Genomic DNA, 22323 nt, shown 5'->3' with positions numbered 1-22323 from the left:
AAGCAAAGCCATTCCTCTTAGAAAAGGTTCCCATCTTATGGAATTTGGTCTTGAGACATTTTACAACTTTTACATTTTACAAAGCTTCTGCATTCATTTATCCAGGTGGTGGTGGCCTAGGTTCAGATTTAAACCAGAGTCACATTTACACCGATCTGACCACTCAGAAGAGATGTGATCTGTGTGTACAAACAATTCACCAAGTGTGGAAAACTGTTCATATTTACTGAAAATACCTAGGCCTCCTAGTTCTCCTTCACGAAGACTAGCCACTGCATTTTTAGTGAGACAAATGCTTGATAACCTGTTCTGAGAGCACCAGCAATCCCAGAGAGGACAGGCCTGAGTGTGGAGAAGATGAGACGACTTTCTCCAATGCAGAGTAGTGGGAGAGGTTTATCTGTGTTCATGTGACATTTGTTCCACTTCATACTGCATGATTGCAGTGTTTCTTTATGACAATAAATGGACGTATTCTTAAAGCCTGAACTTAATTTACAGATCACCTGTTCAAAAATATTTTTTTTCTACCTATCTTTTATGCAACCTATAGCCTGAAATATCTAGAAACAGGAAATATCTCCAGATAGTTACATGCAAGTTCATGTACAGCCCAGAGGATTCTTGGTTATTCAATCTATCTAACTTTCTGTTCTCAAGTGCTAAAGCAACTGTATATTTTGGACTTAGCAACTGCTTTTTTATTGCATCCTGCAAATTTACTATGTCAAATGCTTAAAAAAGCCTTAAAATATAACAATGATGGCAGATCAAAATGGACTGAAATGTCAGCTAATAAAGCATACATATATCATTACATTTTTAAGAACTGGCTATAATTTTTTCCCAATGATCTGTCTCAAAGGTATAGCATATTGATATTTTCAGTTACCTTCAAACAAATAATGAGCACTTTTACTAATTTCTGCATTCCTTGGCACATAAGACTTATATAACATGCTGACTCATTACAACTTTTGTGTGTTCAGATTTTTTAACCTGGATTTAGAAAACCTAAATGCTCCTCCTTGTTCCTCTAGATTTCCTCACTTGAGGGAAGAGAATTCTCTAAGAGTAATACCTTTGTCTCTGTAAAGTGACAATATATTATGTGTAGGTAAGTGGAAATAGTCTACAAATGAAGCACATTTCTGTTTACTGAAGACTTGGTTTAAAGGTCATATTCTAACTTGGCATTTCTGTAAGGATAGATTCTTTCTTCATTTTCCACAACTTTTCGTTTCAGAAAAATCATGATGTGCATAAAATTTTCCTTTCAATTCTATCTGTTCTCAGCATGAATGATGTTCAAAATTCTTCTTCTGGAAGGCATGGATAATAGGTAACACAACCACATTTTTTTGCCTCCTTACATGTGCCAACATCTGGAAAAATTATATATTTATGATGTTTCCACGTAATGCTTCTGTAAGCTCATATTGTTACTATTATTCTTGCCTTGTCACATAGATGAGTCTCATTTTACCATGATGGCTTGTCATGCTGCAAAACCTCTTAGAATTCACCTCCTGCCTAGTCCAACAGACTTTTCGAAGGCCTTTGGGGCTGAGTTACCTGCATGCTGCTTTTTGGCTGTATAAGAAGAGGTCCAACACAAACCCCAAATCAAATCGCTTCTTGAATCTTTTCCTTCCACTGTTCCAAATAGTCACAAATTATTCTTTCACAAATCTGTAATCAGATTTTCCTGGACCTCCACTTGCATTTGAGAAATACATTTATTTTTATGAGCTTCCCTAACTTAATTTTTTTAAAGCTTTTCTCAGATTTCTCTCTCCATATTTCTTTTGGTTCTTTTATATGTAGTTCTTCTCTTTCAGTTTAGCATCTTGATTTTGAAAATATTGATTCATTAATACTTAAATACTTAATTCATTATTGTAAATACTCTCAATTACTTCAGTAAAAGTCAAAGTTAAATGTGTTCATGCTTGTAAGATTTTCTGCATTAATGGTACCTTCATAAATATTTTTTTTCAAAGAGTGTTAGTACAGGGTAATACTCTTTGCTTAAGAAAAAAAAAATTCATTTACATTACTATTACTAGCCCTGCAGAGAAGACATCAGCATCTTGGAATATTTTTGTTACAGAAAGCAAAAATGAGACTCTATAATATTATTTTATAGCTGTTGGTCAATCAGGGAAAATCACAGGAATTAAAAATGCTGAAAAATACTGCAAAACTTGTCATATGAATGACCACTAAATTATCCACCCCCCAGCAAAGCAATATTGAGGTTTGAGCACTTGTTAAAGAATTTGGATAAACTGAAATCACAAGAACAATGTTATTTAAGTCTTGTGCAACAAATAAAGATGAGATAGTGCTATTCTGGTCTCTCTCACATGTATTATTGCTAGCCCAGCCCAAAACATTGCCAAATAACCACTGCCTCTTCAAGTTCAGCATACCTTCAATTTTTCAGAGGTGAAAGAGTTGCACAGGGTGTAGTTGGACCAAGTTCGGTTGCTCTCAGGATGGCGGAACCAATTTCCAGTTTCATCACAATATTTTGAGGCCCTCTCTGATGATAAATTGCAATAAAAGTTATTTTAACATATGCATATTATGACTTTAAAAATCCATCTAAGATAAATTATTTTGGGGAATAAAATGTGTGTGTAATAAAATCCAAATTATTTTCAACCTGTGTAATTTATATCATAACTACATGTCATTAATGCATCTTGCTGTTTTGCCATTTTGGTTTTTTCCTGGGACTCATCTGGTGGGGGGTAAACTTGTTTAGCTGTCTCCTTTTTGACTGCACCCACTAGGGTATATATCTCAGTCTTCCTTCAGACACAATATTTAGCCGATAATAATCCATTTAAAGAAGCTGTTGACAGCAGCTTATGAAAGAGAAAATAACCACAGGTGCTGATACCAGACCTGAAGGAAGTGCACAGGGTTTCAAGTGTCAGGGATAAATGAGTTAAAAATATTGCAGAGATAAAGGGCGGTTGGTAATGTATAAACCAGAGCCAACAGACCCAGCTCAGGGCTCTCTCTGTGCAGAGGAGTGGAAAAGTCTCTCCCAGCCTCCCCACCAGTGGAATCCTGACATGCAGAGCAGGAGCATTGCTTGCTCTCCTCAGGGTCTGCACAGCATTCAGGCGCAGAGAGAAGCAGCCTCACAAACGTTCTGGCACTGATCCCACACATCCAGTTTAATTTAAGACGGCTGCAGAGCTCTCTGTTTCAATAATCTGACATGTCTTTGGCCTCTACACAGGTGTCTCTGGTGCTGGCTCCTTGGCCCCAGGTGGCTCTGGTGTCCTTCCTGACAGCCCTGCCATATGGAGGGTGCTCCAGGCTCGTGCTCCTCTGCATGTCCTTTTGCTGTGGTGGGGGACAGTGGGGCTCCAGCAGGGCACAGCTCTGGGGGATGCCTGGAGCTGAAGGTGTGTGCTGTGTCTGCATCCCTCTGTCAGGCTGACACTCCTGCTGGGGACACCCTGGGTGCTGAGGTGCAGACGGCCACTCCTAATCACCGTCAACTTTTGGCCAGGTCCTTTGGCCTTTCCTCAAGCATTAGCCACATGGGAGTCATTGGAATGCTTGCCCAAGTAACAAAGACAGGATAAGATCATAAACTTATAAAATGATAAACAATTATTTGATGTTTTCTTAGTGACCCAGAGACTTACGGAAAACATGTTTTTTAATTCTGACTTTTAAAATAGTCTGAAAAGTCTATCTTGAATTTCCTTTGCTTTTTCTAGCTCTATAATTTGGTTGGTTTTATACTTAAATTATCAGCATTTCCAGTCAATACACTTTTACAGAGCCCACGGGCATTTGAACATACACATTTTCCTCTTTTGTGCTAAACATTCCCACTTACTTTTCTTCATCTGATGATTAATGGTTCTATTAATTTGTAAGATTCATACTCCTAAAGCCTAAAGAAAGGAACTGATCATATGAGTAAGGCAAAGATAGTATAGACTGAGTTATTTGACTACATACAAATACACTTTATATAGTGCCCTTGCAGAAAAAAAAAATCCTCCAGAACACAGCATATTTTTGGAATTATTGTGGATTTCAAATAATTGTTTTGGGGAACTTGTTAAATATCAATACGTGCATCAACAATACCAAGAGGAACAGTACATATTATTTTACGTGAAGCCTGGAGATAATCTCAGACTGCCCATGTAGCAATGTTCCCTTTTACTCATTGCCAGATGCTATCAAAAGCTGGAAAAGTTTTCAGTCATAGATGAAAGATTAATGGTTATGCTACCATGGAACACAGTGTGCAAGCGTTGCACCGATTATCTCTGCGGAGTGCACGGCTTTTGTTAATCTGCCACAGAGAACGCATGGCAATGTCATCCATCATCTCTGTACTCCAGTGCCTGGGTAGGCACTCTGCCAGAGAATAATGTGGCCTCTGTAAGTTAGAGACAAACCTTTCACCTCATGCTTTCCCTTAAAGCCAGACAAACACGGGTCCTACTAAAAACTGACCCTACTCTGAAAGTGCCGATGTGCCATGGATTTCTCACTGTGATGTGAGAATATACAACTGGGGAATAAGCGCTCTTTACTGCCCATCCTAGTGACTCACACAGGTCAAACATCTCTTCTAAATCTCTTCTTTTATACAGAAACAGAGCTGCAACCCAACTACTTTTCTACTGCAAGTTATTCTAGAGTGACCTGGTAGCAGGCAGGGGATGTTGAACCTGGGCATGTGTTGGTTCTTTGTGCTAACCAGAAGATATGGTAAAGTCCGAAAAAATGCACATGTGCAAAGATGTTTAAGACACCACTAGCAAGGCAAAATGGAAGTTTGGGCTTTGACAATACTAAAATACTGTGTAAACACTCATTTTTTAGGCTCTGTCTGTACCCTATCACTTGGATGGGACACCACTTGGGCATTGCATTATTCAAAGTGGAAGAATAGTGACATCACATTGTACTGATCTCACCTGATTGTAGGAACCTTAAAGCTACATGATTCATAGCCAGCTGTGCAGAATCTTTGCAGTTGACTGAGAGAGACACTTCAAGAACTGTCTGGGCAAAATGGATGTGAGCAATCTCATTCACAAAGGAAGTTTTGTGAGAGCAGTGAAGTGTCTTGAAAGATTAACCCATAGCAATAATTTGCATGGGTATTGTTTGCGCCTCTACTAGTGCTTTTGTGAATCATATGCTCGTTAAAAAACCCTCAGTCATCTACATGTAACAAATATCTTATATATCTCTGGAACAACATGATAGCTCTATCAATCAGGCTTTTCACAATTAGACCAGAGCTATAGCTAGCACATGTTAAAGGAACCAACATCAGTTTTTTTGTTTATTGGTGAGTTATAAGATGGAAGAAGAAAGAAGTTCTGCCCTATTGCAGTCATGGTCAGCACATATCAGACACTGAATTCTTTGCCATTTTTTGGATGGTCCTACGCAGTGCTTCATTTTGCAGATGAAGGAATAGTGGATGCTGCACATCTGATTTACCCACATCTTTGTTAAAATATTCTGGAAGAAACTTTTTCAAAAGGGAAAAAAAATCTTATCTAATGCAATGGAGACCCTAGAAAACTTCAATTCCAGTGTCCTACTAAAAGAAGGATTATCACTGTCTTCAGAATGTCTTAGTCAGCAGAACTAGAATCTCTATAAGATTGATATTGGGCAGTATGGGATAGGAATTGATTTTTAAAACACAGCTGTCAAACTCTCTTAGGAGAAGGACATAAATACACAGAAGGGGTAAGAAGAAAAGAAGCAGCTAGACAAAGAGTTCAGGTTTGTCTTTTTTATAATTGTCTAAATTACATCCTTCAAGACAAGAAAATAGGACCAGCAGAAATCCAGAACTATCTATTTTTGTTAAATTTAGCCAAAATTTAGATTTTGTGGCAGCAAGAGAAGTCCCCTCCCAGTGTCACAGCAGGAAGGCAAGGCATTTTCTTCAACTTTAAGAGGCAACAACGCATTAATCATCATCTGATTAATAGTCATCTAATTGCTTATGGATGCATATGGATTTGCTTCCAAATTGCACTTCTAGAAACTCTTCTCCTGAAGCTGCATGAAGAGTTATGAGTAATAGCTTTCAAAAGAGAACTAAAGACAGAAACCCAACAAAGCAGAGAACTGAGGGGGGTTTTTCTAAATGCACCTTTGGTTCACAAAGTGGGATGGATACTGCTCTTAAGCACTGCTTTCTGCCAAAATGTAAAGACAGTGAAGCTGAGATGAAAAGGGGTGTCAGCCACAAAAAACTTCCACATTTGACTCCCTTGCTATATGACTGCACCAAAATAATCCTGACTAAATGCACTGCACAGGGGCAGTGAGGTGGGCAATGTAAGACTCCCCTGGCACAGACCCAACAGCCCACAGGTGCCACAGGGCAAGGCTGAGCTCCTCCTGCTGCCCTTGGCAAACCTGCCCTGCCAGAAAGCCATTATATCCACAATGTACTTTCTTTTCTTCCATTAGTAAGAACATTGCCAGCATGAATTACATGCTGCATTCCTCAAAAACTAAACTCCTACCAATTTCAGTGTGACCTGGAACCATTTCAGAGGGATTATACCAAAGATTAACCTGTCTAAAATATGAATATAGAATACAAATTGAGAGAATTGCATGTTGCCTGAATAGGAGCATATAAAATAGCCCTGCTCAGAGTCTCACAGCCAGAAGTGGATGAGACAATGAATTTCCTGCTGCCACTGGCATTAAAGCAGTAGGTCTTGTTATGCTTTCCAGACAAATTGATTTGTTTTTATGCATTATCACATTGTGCATGATGTGCACTGCAAGAAAGAGATTGCTTCTTTCAGAACACATTCCTGTCTAGTAAGAACTGATCTAAGTTCAGTGAAATAGGTGGGACTACACTTGGTAGCTAACTGTGAAGTTGTCAGACAGAAAATGAACAGAGCACTGAGCATGTTCTCCTTCACTTTGTTTTTGTGTTGTTTTCTTCAGAATACAATTTCACCTTTTTTACTTTCAAACATACTCCATCAATTTCTTCTTGGCCACAGTGCTGAATGTTTTTGAGGATAAGATACAGAGGGCTGGTACTTGGCACCCACAGATATGGATGGGAGGAGGATTCAATACTGTGCTGACAATAATGTTTCACTTTTCCAATTATGAATAAGTATCAAAGCAAAAAAAATACAGAGCAAAGACATTATTTTATTTCAGGTCTCAAAGCTATACATGGCCTCTTAGTGAAGTGACATAGCCATCAATTAGCTGATACACAGTGGTTTTGCAGATCACGGTGCAGTCCAAAACAACACAGCATGAAATCCTTGTTTCAGAAATCCATGGGGTTACTTGCTTGCCTAAAATACATACTGAGGTACTTGTATGTCAGAGACTCGATGGGGAGGAAATCAGACAGTCACTACAGTTTTCATCATGGAAAATTGCTATTTTTTAGGATGCAGTTTCTGTTTCTCAGCAGAAAAGCTGGCTGTATTTTGTTTAACATGAATAAGGTACCAAAGGAAATAATGACTTTTGGTACAAAACCTGATAGACTTCTCAGGACAGTTCAGGCAGCGCTTTTGGCCACCTGTTAGTGGCAGCCACTTTCATTAGCAGCTGACAGACTTGTAGGCACCCCCCTCATTTCTTGTCTCCCTCCTACTTTATTGAGTCTCCATGTGACAACCAGCCACCTGTAAAGCAAGGCTGACTGCCCACTGGTTTGATGCCACATCTGTAACACATGCTGGGTTACTCAACAGCTATTCTAGGAAGGCAGCTCTGGCTCAACCAGGAGATGCTGAGCTGCTGCCAAAACTGGGAAACAGGATTGACTGACCAGGATGCAGGCAAAGAGGCTGACAGAGGTGCTTACAAGGAGAAGAGAAATGTGCCAGAGGAAAATACCGGGTCCAGAAGACCACAGGTATTGTTCCTAAAGAGGATAGCAGAGAGAACAGTAGAAAATTAATCACTGAGGAGGTTTTTCTTCCTATGTCGCTGTACACAGAACAGGAATACTAAAAAAATTCCCAAATTTCAACTTTTGAATCTTCCCAGAAAGAGTAACTGCAGTGTGGACACACTGTGGGCCAGACTTCATGACAAGCCTTTGTAGATTAAGGAGTGATTTGCAGTCAGTGTACAAGCCATGGGCTTTGGTGTTAATGAGCATTAGCAAGTAGAGAGAGATTCTTCTCCATGGATGGCTTCAAGTGTTTCTGTGAAAAGTGCTGTTGTAGCAGAGCAATTAGCTCAGAACAAGTCACTGGAGACCAAGAAGAGGAAAAGCTGAGAATAGTTGGTTGGGGAACAAGTAGGAGAGTGGCTCTGAAATCACCCCATATATGGAGGATGAGGACCTTGTTATTTCTGTGATCCCAAGGCTGGCCAACACCCACCTTTGCAGGTACAAGCTGAGAATTGCATGGAGTATATATAAACTAAGTCTGTTAGTGCCACGTATTTTTTTTCTTCCTAGAAAACCATGGAAGCAGGGAAAAGAAAAGACTTGTAGTAAATCTTCCTAGTCATAAAGAGGGCTGTTGCCGTGTGGGAAGGATAACATGAGTAAAATGGAGTCTCAAGCAGAAGGTACAGACCACATCTTAGGGGCACCTCTAATACACATGCAGGAAAATTCTTGTGCAACCTCAGGATCCAGAGTCTCAGGCTCGCTCCTGAATGTGGGCACTTCTGTGTGGGAAATGAACCAAGTTTGGCCAATTCTTCTCAAATGTTGTTTTGGAATCTTTTGTGCAAAGAGTCTAATGGTTGAAGGAGTGGTCCACAGAGAGGGAGACCTGAGTGAAAGGCACTCTTGCAGTTGAGGGTCTCAGCTTCTCAGTCTGTTGTCCCCAGGTGCTCCAAAGAAGAGCCATGAATATGACCCTGCTCCAAGACTCCTTGAAAACTATGACACTGTACAGAAAAGAGATCAAATTTTGTGAAAAAAGGGCACAAAAGACAAGATCTTATGATTTGGTGCCCATTGTCTGTCTCGGGGGTGTAACTTGCTGTAAAGATGAGTTGGGTTGGTCTCAGGTGTTTCCACGGGAAGTGGATAGTGACCTTGCCACATGGGCTCACTTTCCAAGCACAGGATTCCTGAGCAAACAGATTTCCTTAAATCCATCCTGTCCAATGCATACTTCCACTAGAAAGGGGAATGTTCCTTCACTAAAGATTGAATGGAGATCAGACTGGGTGTGATGTTGGAAATTTGCTACTTGCTGTGTGAATTCTGTAATTATGGACAGCTTGATTTATGAAGAACAGAAATAACGATCAATCTGGTTGCTATTTCAGCAAAATGTGTAGGGGGTTTGATTCAACTTGGAACTTCCTCAGTTTCTAAATAAGCAATAAGCTCAATAAAATCAACAATTTTAACTAATGGTGCTGGATAATTAACTCACAGCTATGCAATAGTTTGTTTCCTTAATTTCCAGTTGGGCACATGCATTTTGGGTTAAGCTTGTTGAAAATTTTCAGATTTATGCACCCTCCCTCCCAAATGTTTAATTTTATAGATTTTAACTGCAATTGGTGCATTGTGACTATGTTGAATTTAGCACAGTGTGCCACCAAGCACCACCCAGAAGCAACATGTCCTGAGCAAGGAACACACAATTGTGTCTCTCCTCAAACAGTACTCTTTGAAGAGTTCAACTCGTGTCTAATATTTCCTCATATCTATTTAGAAATACTTGCATTGATTTTTCATTTTTCCTTTTAAACATTCTTCAATTACTTCTCTCAGTCTACTTCTAGTATTTGAATGAATAATTCACCTAAGAACTGAAACTCAGAGACTGAAAAAACCTTATTTCTGCACATATTCTTTCATAAAATTCTATTTCCCAATAAAAACTGAACAAAGAACATACTGATGCATATTTCAAGCACATAAGCATATTCCCTTCATTATAAAAAACTTAGAATGCGATACTAAGAATATCTTGATGTTGTAATTCAGAAGCTGACATTTTCATAAACTAGGTTCCATAAATCCATGGGTTATATTTACATAAATATAAGTACATTTAAAATATTTTAAAAATTAAAATATGTTAATTACAGAACCCAAAGGCTTGATGTGTTTTAATTTCAACCAAACTTTCTGAGATTTCACAGAGCTGCAAAAATGCCACTGGATTGAACACAGCCACTCAATGGCAGAAATGTTCTGAAGACATCCTTTGGAAGATAAAACGGTAAAGAAATACTGTACCAGTTGGATCGAAGTCTGGAAAATAATCCGGACAATTCTGAGCAGTGAGCCTTCCAGCAGGTGTGTCATCCCAGCACAACCAGCCATCCCACGTTCGGTTGCAGAACAGACCTGGACATTTAAGAAGATTGCATGAGTTAGTTCCACCAAAAGAGTTAACTGCCTCCTGAACCACTCTGTTCTAGCCTCTTGAGGATTATTGCTGCCTGCAGACAATCAAGCTTTATTTTTGTAATATAACATTTTATTATTGTAACACTCAGAGTGGCATTCAGGTACTAGAAGGTACTTGTTTTTACTGACCTGATGTTAGTGGTGTTCATTTTACCAGAAAGTTACATTTTAAAGCATGTTGAACTGAACTTTGAGTGCGGGGTCCAATCCTACAAATCTCTCTTCTTGATTCTCTTTCTGTCAGCTCTAAGCATGTACACTAGTGGTGCCCTGTGAGACACCCGCTTTTCATTTCACCTTTTGCTGCTCAGCAGGTCTGACAATCAGGCATTTGAAATGTGAAGATAGGAGGCATTTGTGGAGACATCCCAGCTAAAAGCAGCATTAGCAGAGACAGGTCCCTGTCCGGCTGTTGCCTCTCCCCACACCAGAGGTCGGTGATGCAACTACACACCCAGTGAAGCAGCTGCAAGGCTGATCTGCAGCAGGCAGATTCTGCCTGCTGAGGCTGTCCAGGTAGGCATGCTGTGATCCTGTCCTCATCATGCCCCTTCTGGGAAAGTGGTGCTGTTGAGGCTGTGGGATGTTCCCACCCCCAAACAGCAGAACAGAGCTCATTGCTGATCCCTGTTACAGAAACTGTACATGCCATGGTCCTCGGAAATTGTGCTCTAAGGCTGCTTGCTCACGTGTAACATGACTCGTTGTGGATTTATACAAGAAACTCATTAAACCCCCCCTACACTTCCTGGTTATTTTCCATTCAAAACCAGTTTGTGTTGGGAAAAAAGTATTTGTCACCAAGATCATCAGGGTAAAGTGAAATAGAATGAGAAGATACATTTTAGCTTTTTTTCACTCTGGGAAGTATTAAAATGAACGTTGTATTTGAAAGAGCTGTAATAGAAGGCACCTAATAAACACTGCAAGTTATTAACCTATAATAGTTAGTTGCTTCTAGAGCTTTTGAAACTATCCACAGATAAACTTTTTAACTGAAGCAAAAAAGCTGTAAAAAGACATCTGAATTGTTCCAACTTGCACCAATAACTGTTTGTAAGCCAGGTTGTTGATTAAAAATAAAAAGCATAAAATTTAAAACCAAATTTTTTCCAGATTAGATCTTTTTCAGAAAAGAAATTTTTATGTACACTTTTTCTTCATTAGCTAAGACTTTATGCACATATATTTTTCAGTTATCAAGTTAAATGTGCTAATGTTACTTGTTCACTTAATTAACCAATCACCATAGCAGCAGTTTGCAGTCTTTCCTTCAGGCATTGTCATGTTTTTCTAGATCTTTGAAAGATATCTGAAAAACTTTTAGGAAAATTTTTGTAATATCAAAGAAGAAGAAGAGTAGAAAGTGATTGCAATTTGAGCTTGTTTTTGAAAAGTAGTGCCAAATGGAGTTGGAAGGAATATCTAGTTTTAAAACTTTAAATCCTTTGCCTGGCCTGATAAAGAAAGATAATCACATAGGTCAATCTTGCATCATGGACTTGTCTTCCAAGGTAATTATCAGGATATATCTATATGTGTTTATATATAGAGAGAGATATGCTCACATTTATCGATCTATCTATCTATCTATCTATCTATCTATGTATACATATACACACATATATATATGTACATGCTGCGGTTCTAGAAGGGTGGTCATGTGTTTCCATGTGCCTGAACTCTTCATTTTATTGTCTTCAGTTCAGAACACAACTTCAGTGGTGCTGGCACCATTTTGTAGTCACCCATTATCCTCATTCTGAGTTAAAAATGAATTGAGTGCAGGTTGCCATGAACCAGCAGCCCCCAATGGCATCACTTAAATTTAGCTGCCAGCTGAAGGTATGCAGGCTGTCCTCCTGCAACAGCACTGCCTTTGAGAACACTACTAGGAATTCATGTCTTGATACATATGAATTCCCAGCTCATGCTGGAAAATCAACCCTTTGCAATTTATCACCCAAGGAAAGCACAAAAGAAAGGTGAATTCAATGGTTGCTGTCAATGGATGCAAAAATCAGGTGTTTATAGAGGTGGAGACTAAAAGAGTAATCTAACAAGAAACAGTAAGTTACTTCCTCTGCAAATCCAGCAACTAAAAGGATTATTTTTAACTGAAACATCATTCCTTCTACCCAATAATCCTGTTTACCTGCTTGTGGGTACTATTCACCTGAAATAAAACCTATTTTAAGCAGTGGGAATCTCTATATTCATTCCCAAATATTTCTGCATCAAAACCTGGTTATCTATCTTAACATCTAACTCCTCTTTGAGTCTTACAGATCCCAGTAAAATTTTTAAGATAAGAACTGTAGAAATATATTTATTCCTGTATTACAAAAAATCCCACATTATCTGTTTTTGTTAATTGTTTAAAATATATTTTCCCTTTAAACTATGTCCTCAGTATTTGTTGTTTGCTTACAGAAGTCTCACACTTCCTGAGATTTTTTTCTCTATCTCCTTATATCTTCATTCTTAGCTTCTGTGAGAAAAAGTGACCAGAACTCCCAGTCCCAAACAGAAATGCTGTTTTGAATAAAATTGCAGCACCATTGTTATTTGTCATTTCCCTTTTTATTAATCTTCATGTATGCCTTCTATTCAATAAAGATGCTTTACAAACCTCTTTTATAAGTCTCAGTGTTTTATAAACCTCTTTTTCCTATTGTTGCTGCTGAATATAGATACGTGGAACTTGTGCTGGTACAGAACACGACACCCAGCAGTCAATACAGAAATGGCTAAAAATTGAAACACTGAGTGGAGCAAACAGAACAACATTTATATTTAGGATTCACATTCAGGTGTGACTTTACTGAGAGGTTCAGGAAAATGTTATTCCCCAAAGCAAGAACAAGAAAGATTCAAGCAGCAAAGCACTGAGCCAGAAATGTAGGTGACAGAGGAAGGAAGAGCTGTTCATTCCCTGGGCTTACTCCAGCCTTTTTCCTTTCTTTGTACTTAGGAGGATGCTAAGTAAGTGTGAGTTTGATTACTGCTTATGGAAAGGAAACTGCACCCTGAGGAAGACTGTGGGTTAGTACAGAGAAGAAAATATTTCTGTATAGTTATATAACCACACATGGCAAAATACAGATTCTTAAAAAACCCTTTTTACCTTTCTTCTTGTATGGAGGAGCTCTGTTCATCCTCTCATAACATTTGAACTGCGAATCTATTATCTTCTGCCGTATGACTGAATTTTCAGTTACTACAGGCTCTAGTGTAGTATCAGTATAATTTACAGCAGAAGAAAGACTTGGAACAATTCTCTGTATGGAAAGAAAAAGCTGTTAGTACAACTGGATAAACAAAGAGGATTAAATTTACAAAAAGTGAGGACCAGAAATTTCTATTACTCATTCTTGAAAGGCCTTTTATTTGCACATATGTTTATCATTATGATGGGCCTCATACTACTTACAAAGTAATTGCTGAATTTCAGTAGTTTGCCTCATGAAAACATAGTATTTAAACCAAGCCATTTTTCTTGGTGGAGAGAGGGTCATCAAATACTTGATAAAGTCATCAAAATATTTTCATTTAATTTAGTGTCTGCAAGAGAATTTTCTGTTAAACCCATGTATTTCTGTTTACTTGTGCTGATTTAACTCTAGACAATGCAGACAAAATACCCCAGTGCCACAACCTTTGCTTTGAGCTTCTGCAATAGTTAAAGTCAAAGAAGGTAAAGTTTAACCTCTATACCTGACCTTAGCTCCTAGTTAAGTACCTAAGCAGATCCTCTAAATTTCATAGTCTAAATAACAAGGTCCTCTTTGATATAGTGGCATCTTCTGAATGATCCTATACTAAACTGCCTGCCTGTTAAAGGAAAGGATCACTGCCTTTGGAAGGCAAAGATCTCAGCTAGAGAGGTTGGTTATGTTCTTTTGCCTTCCATCCATCCATCCATCCATCCATCCATCCATCCATCCATCCATCCATCCATCCATCCATCCATCCATCCCTCCCTCCCTCCCTCCCTCCCTCCCTCCCTCCTTCCCTCCCTCCCTTGTACAGCCAAAGTCTGTGAGCAGAAATGAAAGTGTGGAGCTTTAGTTTGTTCTGTTCTGCCTCGGTCTTTGCTTGAAGGTTATAGTAAAAGACGAGTTCCTCTGCTTCCCCACTCAAAAGCAACATTGCTGTAGCACTTTCCTAGCATGATCCTCTGTTTTCCCCCTATACTAAATGGTACTAAAGCCATCACAAACACATTCATATTCATTTGCAGGCTGCTTCAAAATCTAGGACTCTCATAAACACACAAACTTGACCTTTTTAACAGCAAATGCTAATACAGAGATCTTTAGGCATGCATTTATAGCTGTTTGAACTTAAAACATGACAGGTTTGAAAGTTCAAATATCGGCTTACTTCTTACATTTTGCTGCCCCTTTTTTATGTCACATCACAGGCAATTGTATTCCATCAATACATTACTTTTTCCATCCATTTGCATGCTAAATCACCTTTGTAAATACACGGCAAAACCATAGTGTGTTCGACTTCATTGAAAAAAAAAAAAGCCATTACTTTTATCCTGATACTTCTGTACCAAACCATGACAGTTGAATATTTTTATACTCCTATATCAAATTAATTATGTTTTTCTAATCTCATCTCATCTCATCTCATCTCATCTCATCTCATCTCATCTCATCTCATCTCTTTTGACAGAGACGTTTTCAACTGTATACACCTGCTAGCTGGAGGACATGGACGCAGTCAATCTTGTTGTACTTAAGTAGGTGCTTGAAATAAAGTAGGAGGAATAAGAATGAAAATATTTTCTGGCAGAGATAATTTTATATAAATTTTAGATGCATGTATACTTCACCCTCTTCCCCTCCCCCCAAGATATATTTGGACAATGAAGCCATTTAGAACATTTCATCTGGTCATCCAAGTGAAAAATTAAGTATCTAGAAAGTCAGAACAGGAAATTCAGAAGCAAGGCCAAACATCACAGATCCCTTAGCTTTAAAAAGACTAATGGGAGCAGCTGGAGTCCCCAAGAATAGTTTAAAAAGCAGCCAAGCAAAATCCTAAATCCAGCACAGGAAAGTGGAGATGAGGTTCTTCAGACAACCTCAGCTTTCTCTTAGCACTTCATGTCCATGTCCATGACACAGGCACTGGTGCTTCTCTGAAGTGATTAGTACATACTGCGTGCTAATTTTCCCATTCTTGTTTTGAATAATACTTCAGTTCCAAACTGTTTGGAAGAAACTCGAGACAGAAATAACAGTTTCATCACAGGATGCTAGAAGGACTTCTGTGGAAATGCCTTTCTTCTTGATAGTTTCTCTGCAATTCTTGGCCAGTTTGGGAATACATCCATATATGGGATGATGGTTTTGAGGGGTGAAACACTATTTGGACACTAAAGTCACAGTACTCTTATAGATAGTTTCGTTACTTGCAGTGTGTAATTCCTGAAGTCGGCTCTTATTGGGTACAGTGTAATGAGAATATTCTGATACTTGGAGGTAGACAGTACCCATGGTGGTGGACAGATTAAAGGTCTTGCATTGTGTACAAAATGACGTTAAAGTGTTCAGGCATGTAACCAGGAGGCCCATTCTACTGCCCCTGCAAAAGGCAATCGTGGAGCAGCTGAAATTGCCAGCGAAATTTCTACTGCCCACATTTAGGCCAGCAATTCACTCCAACAGATAAAAATATGGATGAGTTGTGTCACTAAAACTCCTAAGTGGAAATCACCTAATGGCTTCCAATAAAATGAAAGCAAGTTTGAATAAAAGTTGGAATTATAACACTAGATTTAGAATTGTCTCCTAAATGAAATTTTTTCCTTTTTTTTTTTTTTTTTTTACTACTAAACACAATGACTCAGATTTTCAAAGGTAATTGCCCAAAAATCTTTCTGGGTACTTTTTATGTAATTGAATAGCTTGTGTGTGAAATCAAATTAGGGGGTTATACATAGGTATGTCACTGGGATTATTCATCTGTGATATGCCCTTTAAATTTACTCTTTCCTTTGATTGCAACTCCTCATTTTTGTTTGCCTAGATTTGAAAAGCTGGCCTTAGAAGCTTGAGCATAATTTTCTTCTCCATTTAAATCAGATTACCATTTCAGCAGATAAATTTTGTCTCTTGCTGGAGGTGGAGAAGTCATATCCCTGTTTCAAATACTGTTTTTTTTACCATTCAAAAGAGAATCCCATTTCCACCACCCAGAATTTAAAGCCTGACCTCCCAAAGTCAGTCCAGCGGGCCTATGATCCAGCCTTTATATACCTGCAGTTCAGTCAGACAAGGACTTTGGTGCAGTATGTGATGCCAGATGTTATTACTTGTTTTAGTCTCCCTCACGCCTTACAGAAGTGGTCAGAAAAAGGCAAATGGGGCAGGAAGACATCTCTGGGTCTTTATCCTCTTTTCAGAAGTAACAGGAGCTTGGGTATGGCTACATGGGAGAGAAAGTTTAGTCTTTAAATATTGTGTTAATGGGAGAGGTTGGGAATGTCCCATGAATATCTGTGTATCAGTGTTTGTATAAGCTCTCATGGAATTCATGATTTCAATTCACCTCTTCTACTATGTTTTCATTGTTGTGCCGACGTATTTTAGAAATTAAGACTTAAAAGACACCTTTGTACCACAAAAAAGCCAAGGTCAATTAATCTTTGCCTGGCAACTACCTACAAATATTGAACCTACAAAATATGGAACAAATTTTAAATGTTCATTGTTCATTAATGCACATTAAAAAGCCTTCCCATCCATTCACCAAATACTACAAATGGAAATATAGATGACGTTTATATAATAAAGGAATGCTTCATTCATTTACAAACATTCTTTATTAAGGAGAAATAAATAATTCACAATAATCAATGTGATCATTGCTTAAAAATGCACTGAATTCTTCAGAAGAAAACAGTTTAAGTGATGTCCCATGCAGCAGTTTAGCAGCCGTACATATGATGTCACTCCTAAAAGTCCAAGTAAATGACGTCATACATACGACCACCAAGCCACCACGTGACAAATGACTGACATGAGAAAGTGAATTATCATTACAAAGACAAACAACAGGCTGCTGGGAATGCTGAAGTTCACATTATACCTGGAATGAATAAAGGATTCCGAGAAATCAATCTGACTTTATTATTAAACTACACAGGAATGAACAAACAATGCCCTGGTTTCTGTAAGAGTAACTGCTGTTAACCTGTGCCAGGCTGTGCCTATTTCTACAAGAGAGAATCCAGATAAAGTAAGCATAAAAGTCTTTAACTTTTTCTTCCCCACAAAATATTGGATACCATGAACAAGCATCCCCAAATATTTTTCTTCTGCCATCAAGGAGCTTGCAGGACACTAACACTAACTGTATATGACATTTAGGAAAAGAACGTATTTGTAGCTGTCTTTCCCCCCCCCTTCCACTAAATATAGTAATTTAGCAAGAATTATTGGTGAGCTCTGACTAGTAGAAATTCTGGATGCTCTGACTTTTTTATTGATTTCAACAGTTCAAACATTCACTTGGTAAAATTCTTTTAAAGCTGCTGTGTGCAGTCATCTCTTTGTGGATCACTAAACTCCTGTTCTTCAATACATCACATTTTAGAGCAAGAGCTCAGCATGATTTAGATGACTTGCAGAGCCCCTCTCATATTTTGATTATGTTTGAACTGCTTTTCACAACTGCTAGTGTTGGGACAGATAAAAAAACAACTGTGATACCTTAGGAAGGTCATTAGCATATGATATTCAGTAAACATAATCATTTCCATCCATCAGAAGTGTGCTAGGAAGCAGCAGGCAATTTCTTTGGGGAAATACTACAACATGACATGTTTTACTTAATCACTGAATGTTAGAATTTTCCCATACTCTACCGCTGTTGGAGCAGGATGGTAATTATCTCAGTGAGATCCCATATGACTAACATGGCAGATTTTGGCAGCTGTTTAAACAAACATGAGATTATCAGGTGCTGTAGATGAAGACAAGGCTGTTGTAATGAAAAGCAAGTCACAGATCTTACAGTTCTTTGCCATTTCTATGAGATTTGCTTACAGAAGAAGCTTTACTTTCATTTTAACCTGATAACTGTGGGCTAATCCAGAATACTTCATGGATATTTTCTTGCAACCCTGATTATCCTCTTGTGAGAGGCCTCTTTTCTGCAATCAGCTGCATAGCAACAGCCTTGTTTTTTAAAAAAAAGCAAAGATGTAGTCAAAATGCCCTGATCATCCCTGAAAGTCGGTGAATAGAAGAGAATACAGAATTCCTATTTCTTGGGTAATGATGAGCAGCTTGACTCCCAAATTTTCATGCTACTTTTTACCACTTTAAAATATCAGCAGTTTGCTTTCCAGAGTTTCCCTTGTGTGAGAACAGGGTCTGAACTTCTGAGTGCACATACTTACAGCATGAAGCAACCCATAAATAGTGACACAGGGAGGTGTGCGTGCAGAACAGCAGCATCCAAAGGCATGCTCTAAGGCGATAAGACCCAGGGACATCTCACCATCCAAGGCTGGGGAAGACTCTGGGCTGCCAGAGGTACCAGACAGCAAGAAGACTCAGAAGAAGAGAGACAAAGGAGGCTGTGACAGATCTTCAACAGCTCTTCCAGCCCATGGGAGATCTGTTCTGGACCAGATGCTGGAAGAGATGCTGTCCAAGCAGGAAAAGGCTTGTTCTCACACTACCTGCACAGCCATGGGTTTCAGAGACGCACACTGAGAACCACTGAGCAGGAGCCCAGTGGAGTTTGTGGCTACACCACTCCACCAGGGCATGTTGCATTCCCAGCTGTGAGGATCTAACAGGGGCACCATGAACAGCTCCCCCATCATGGTGGCAAGTGCTTGACTAATGGTTCTGGAGACTTAAACCTACTCTACCACTAATTCCAAAATACACCAGTTTATGCACTTACCAAAAATTACATTTAGGTTTTCATATAATTAATTTTCAGTGGTTTGTGAGAAGGAATTATTCGTGAGTCTTTCAGGTGTTGGAAAGAAGCACAGACTGCATATCTTAGTGACTGAGGCTTGGTAACAATTTAACAGATTTGGACTCAGTGCATGTGCACAATTGGTTTTTCGCTCAAAATGAATTTATTTTAAAATAGAATATTGGTCTAGTGAGCCTAATTGAAAATAGTGTGGCCTTCAGCTGCAGCATCCATTTAGTCCTTACTATGCATGTTGTGGTTGGCTCAGGACACAAGATTGGAGTATGTGGGAAAACCTACTTCATCAATCCTCATTTCCAGGGCCATCTGTAGGCACAGTTCTTACTTGAGAAAATAAAGCAGAAAATAGAAATCTCTTCCGTCAATGTCCTGAAAAATTGATCAGTCACACAAAAAAGAGACCCAAACCTTCTTCTTCTTCCTCATTCTCACAAGTTTGATGCTGCTGGGCACACTGTGCTGATGCTCCATTTTTCTTGTAAAGAGAAACATGCACTGGGGACATGAACTAATTACTTCAGCATACCAGGGCTTATGTACTTGAAGAAACAAATCTCAGTCACATTCTGTGGCTCTCAGTAATTGCAAAAAACTAGAGAACATCAGTATAAAGTGAACTATGACATAATGAACAATTAAATTTTCTAGTGGAATTCTAGTTTTATAGTAGAGAACTGTATGGTGATGCATTATCCTGCATCCAAAAGCAAGGGAATCCATCAAAGAAGAAGACAATAAGGAATTGCTTGTATTTCTAAATTAGGTTTTGGAACAACTCATGCTTCAGGTTTTTTTTTTTGCAAAGACGAGTTATTATGGATCTGTACATAGAAGAGCTATCAATTCTATGCAAAAAATTACATGCATAAAAGAGATGGTTTCTATCAGAAGGTGCCAAAAGTCCTTGGTGATAAGTCTAAAGGAGATGGTGGGAAGGAAGTATCTGTGCACATACCAAGTAATTTTTTGTCTGTGACAAAAAATTGAAGGAGAGATACAAGAAGAATCTGGGAAGTCTTCTACAAAGCACTAACTGTGTAGAGGGCAGAGTGTGCTCCAGCTCTGAGATTGTGTTAGGGATTCACAGCTACACCAAGAAGAGATTTCAGGTAAGGGTCTCCCCTACTCAATAGGGGTGATCACCACAGGGGAACCACCAGCACCTACAGTGGGCCAAACAGCACAAACAGGAACCTGGAGCCCAGAGGAGAAAACAAGGATCTCAAGGGTTGTGTTGCTTTGCAACAGCTCGCAGTGACCAACTGGGAGTGCAGGTCACAAATGACAGGATAACAGAAAACCATGAAAGTCATCAAAGAAGAGAGATCTAGAGGGTGTCTTATGGGGAGGGTAGAGGAGAGGGATGGGAGATCACTCCTGTCTATGACACAAATCACCTTAATTACTGTATTTACTGTATTATTAATTACAGATAGTGGCTGACATGTCTCACAGTTCTTGGAACCAAGTAGTGATTTGAAGAACCAACAGAGTGGGAACAGCCTTTTTGAAAGAGAGACACCCTTTACTCACTAAAACCCATAAATAAAATGCAAAAAATGAATGGCCTGTACTATCTACAGCTGGGGAAATTTTTTGAAAAATGACTGAGACAAATATTTTTTTTATATTTGATCTCACAGCCATATTCTGGATAAGTTTCATGAAGGAAAGAAAAGCTTGTTCATGGTCTACTTCTGTGACTGTGGCTTCTTCTCTTCCAAAAGGGAAATTAACCTAAGAGATGTCAAAGTAGAGCACAGTATGCCCACTGCAGTGGGGAAGGAGGGAACATAGAGATTTGAAGATTGAAAATGTAAGTTATCCATTGAGGTCAGAATATAAAGTGTTCTTTGGTGCAAAGGTACTTAAAATGAATGCAGATGCAGACCTCACTGAAGAGTTTTTAACATAAATCCTCCCCCTGGAGTGCTGCAGGAATGCAGGAATGCACAAATCTAACCTTGCACACATGCTCTCATGGATGAGAGACTAAAAAGATCTGGGGACAGCAGGGCAAGGATCAGTCCTCCAGGGCTGACCTACAAACCCATGCTGTTGGTCAAAGCACCTTAAGTGTTCAGAAGTGCTGTTGACAATTTTAATTATCAGAATATTTACAGTTCTGTCACTTGACTAGGAGCAAAATAAGCTGGATCTATTTCTCCATTTGGCTTTGACTTTTTCTAGGAAGAATTGCTGTTCTTTGTCAAGACCCCTATCAAGCTATGCAGATCAGATGGGATTCAAACCAGAAGAAAGCTGTTCTCTCTCAGGCTCTTTGTTACAGACATTTCTGACCATGGGTGATTTCATAGCCAGTGCATTGTCACATACAGCCTTGTAACATAGGTAGAACAGCCAACCCAAGTGGTCACAAATGCCAGAATACTCTCTTGTACCTCAGGGTGGAAGACTGCTCTCACACATGGACATGATTCCTCAAATCATTAACTAATTCCGGACAAATTCTTTTGGGACGAAGTTAGCAGAAATTTATTAACTCTCCAATTATTTTTCCATCTCTTCAGCTCTTCTTTGATGGAAGATACTAATCCTGAACCATGAATTCAATATTTTACTGAAGTAATGTGTTCTTTGCTGTTCTCCTGGATTCACCATGATCTCATTTAATTGTTTTCTTTTAACGTCCTTCTATCCATCATTCTCTTACTGTTCTTTCCTTTCCTTTTTTATCTATATAAATTTAAGTGGCAAACAGCATTGTGGACAAGCTCTGCTAGGCTGAGAGGACAGGTACAACCCAATAAGAAAACCAGTTAGGGCAGTCGCTTATGGTCTCCAACATATTTTCTACAGCATTCTTTGGCTTCTACAACACAGGATTTGATGAGGAGGTGCACAGAGATATTTCACATTCAGATGTTAAAGAAGAAGATGAGAAGCAGAGGGGCTGGAGGAGCTAACCA

General features: G+C 38.9%; 1 protein-coding gene across 1 annotated transcript in view; it reads right to left on the bottom strand.

Moving 5' to 3' along the window:
• The window catches only part of CALCR (calcitonin receptor), a gene marked incomplete at both ends in the record, with an annotated part of 152494 nt that overhangs the window by 42901 nt on the left and 87270 nt on the right, over positions 1-22323 (bottom strand). The window contains 3 exons of the mRNA XM_084209024.1: positions 2436-2548; positions 10238-10348; positions 13539-13692. Of these exons, the coding sequence (XP_084065150.1) occupies positions 2436-2548; positions 10238-10348; positions 13539-13692 (378 nt within the window). The remainder of the gene's footprint in view (positions 1-2435; positions 2549-10237; positions 10349-13538; positions 13693-22323) is intronic.

This window comes from Fringilla coelebs (assembly GCF_963513975.1).
Source record: "Fringilla coelebs genome assembly, chromosome: 1".
Taxonomy (NCBI): domain Eukaryota; kingdom Metazoa; phylum Chordata; class Aves; order Passeriformes; family Fringillidae; genus Fringilla; species Fringilla coelebs.
This window is presented reverse-complemented; position numbering and strand designations above follow the sequence as displayed.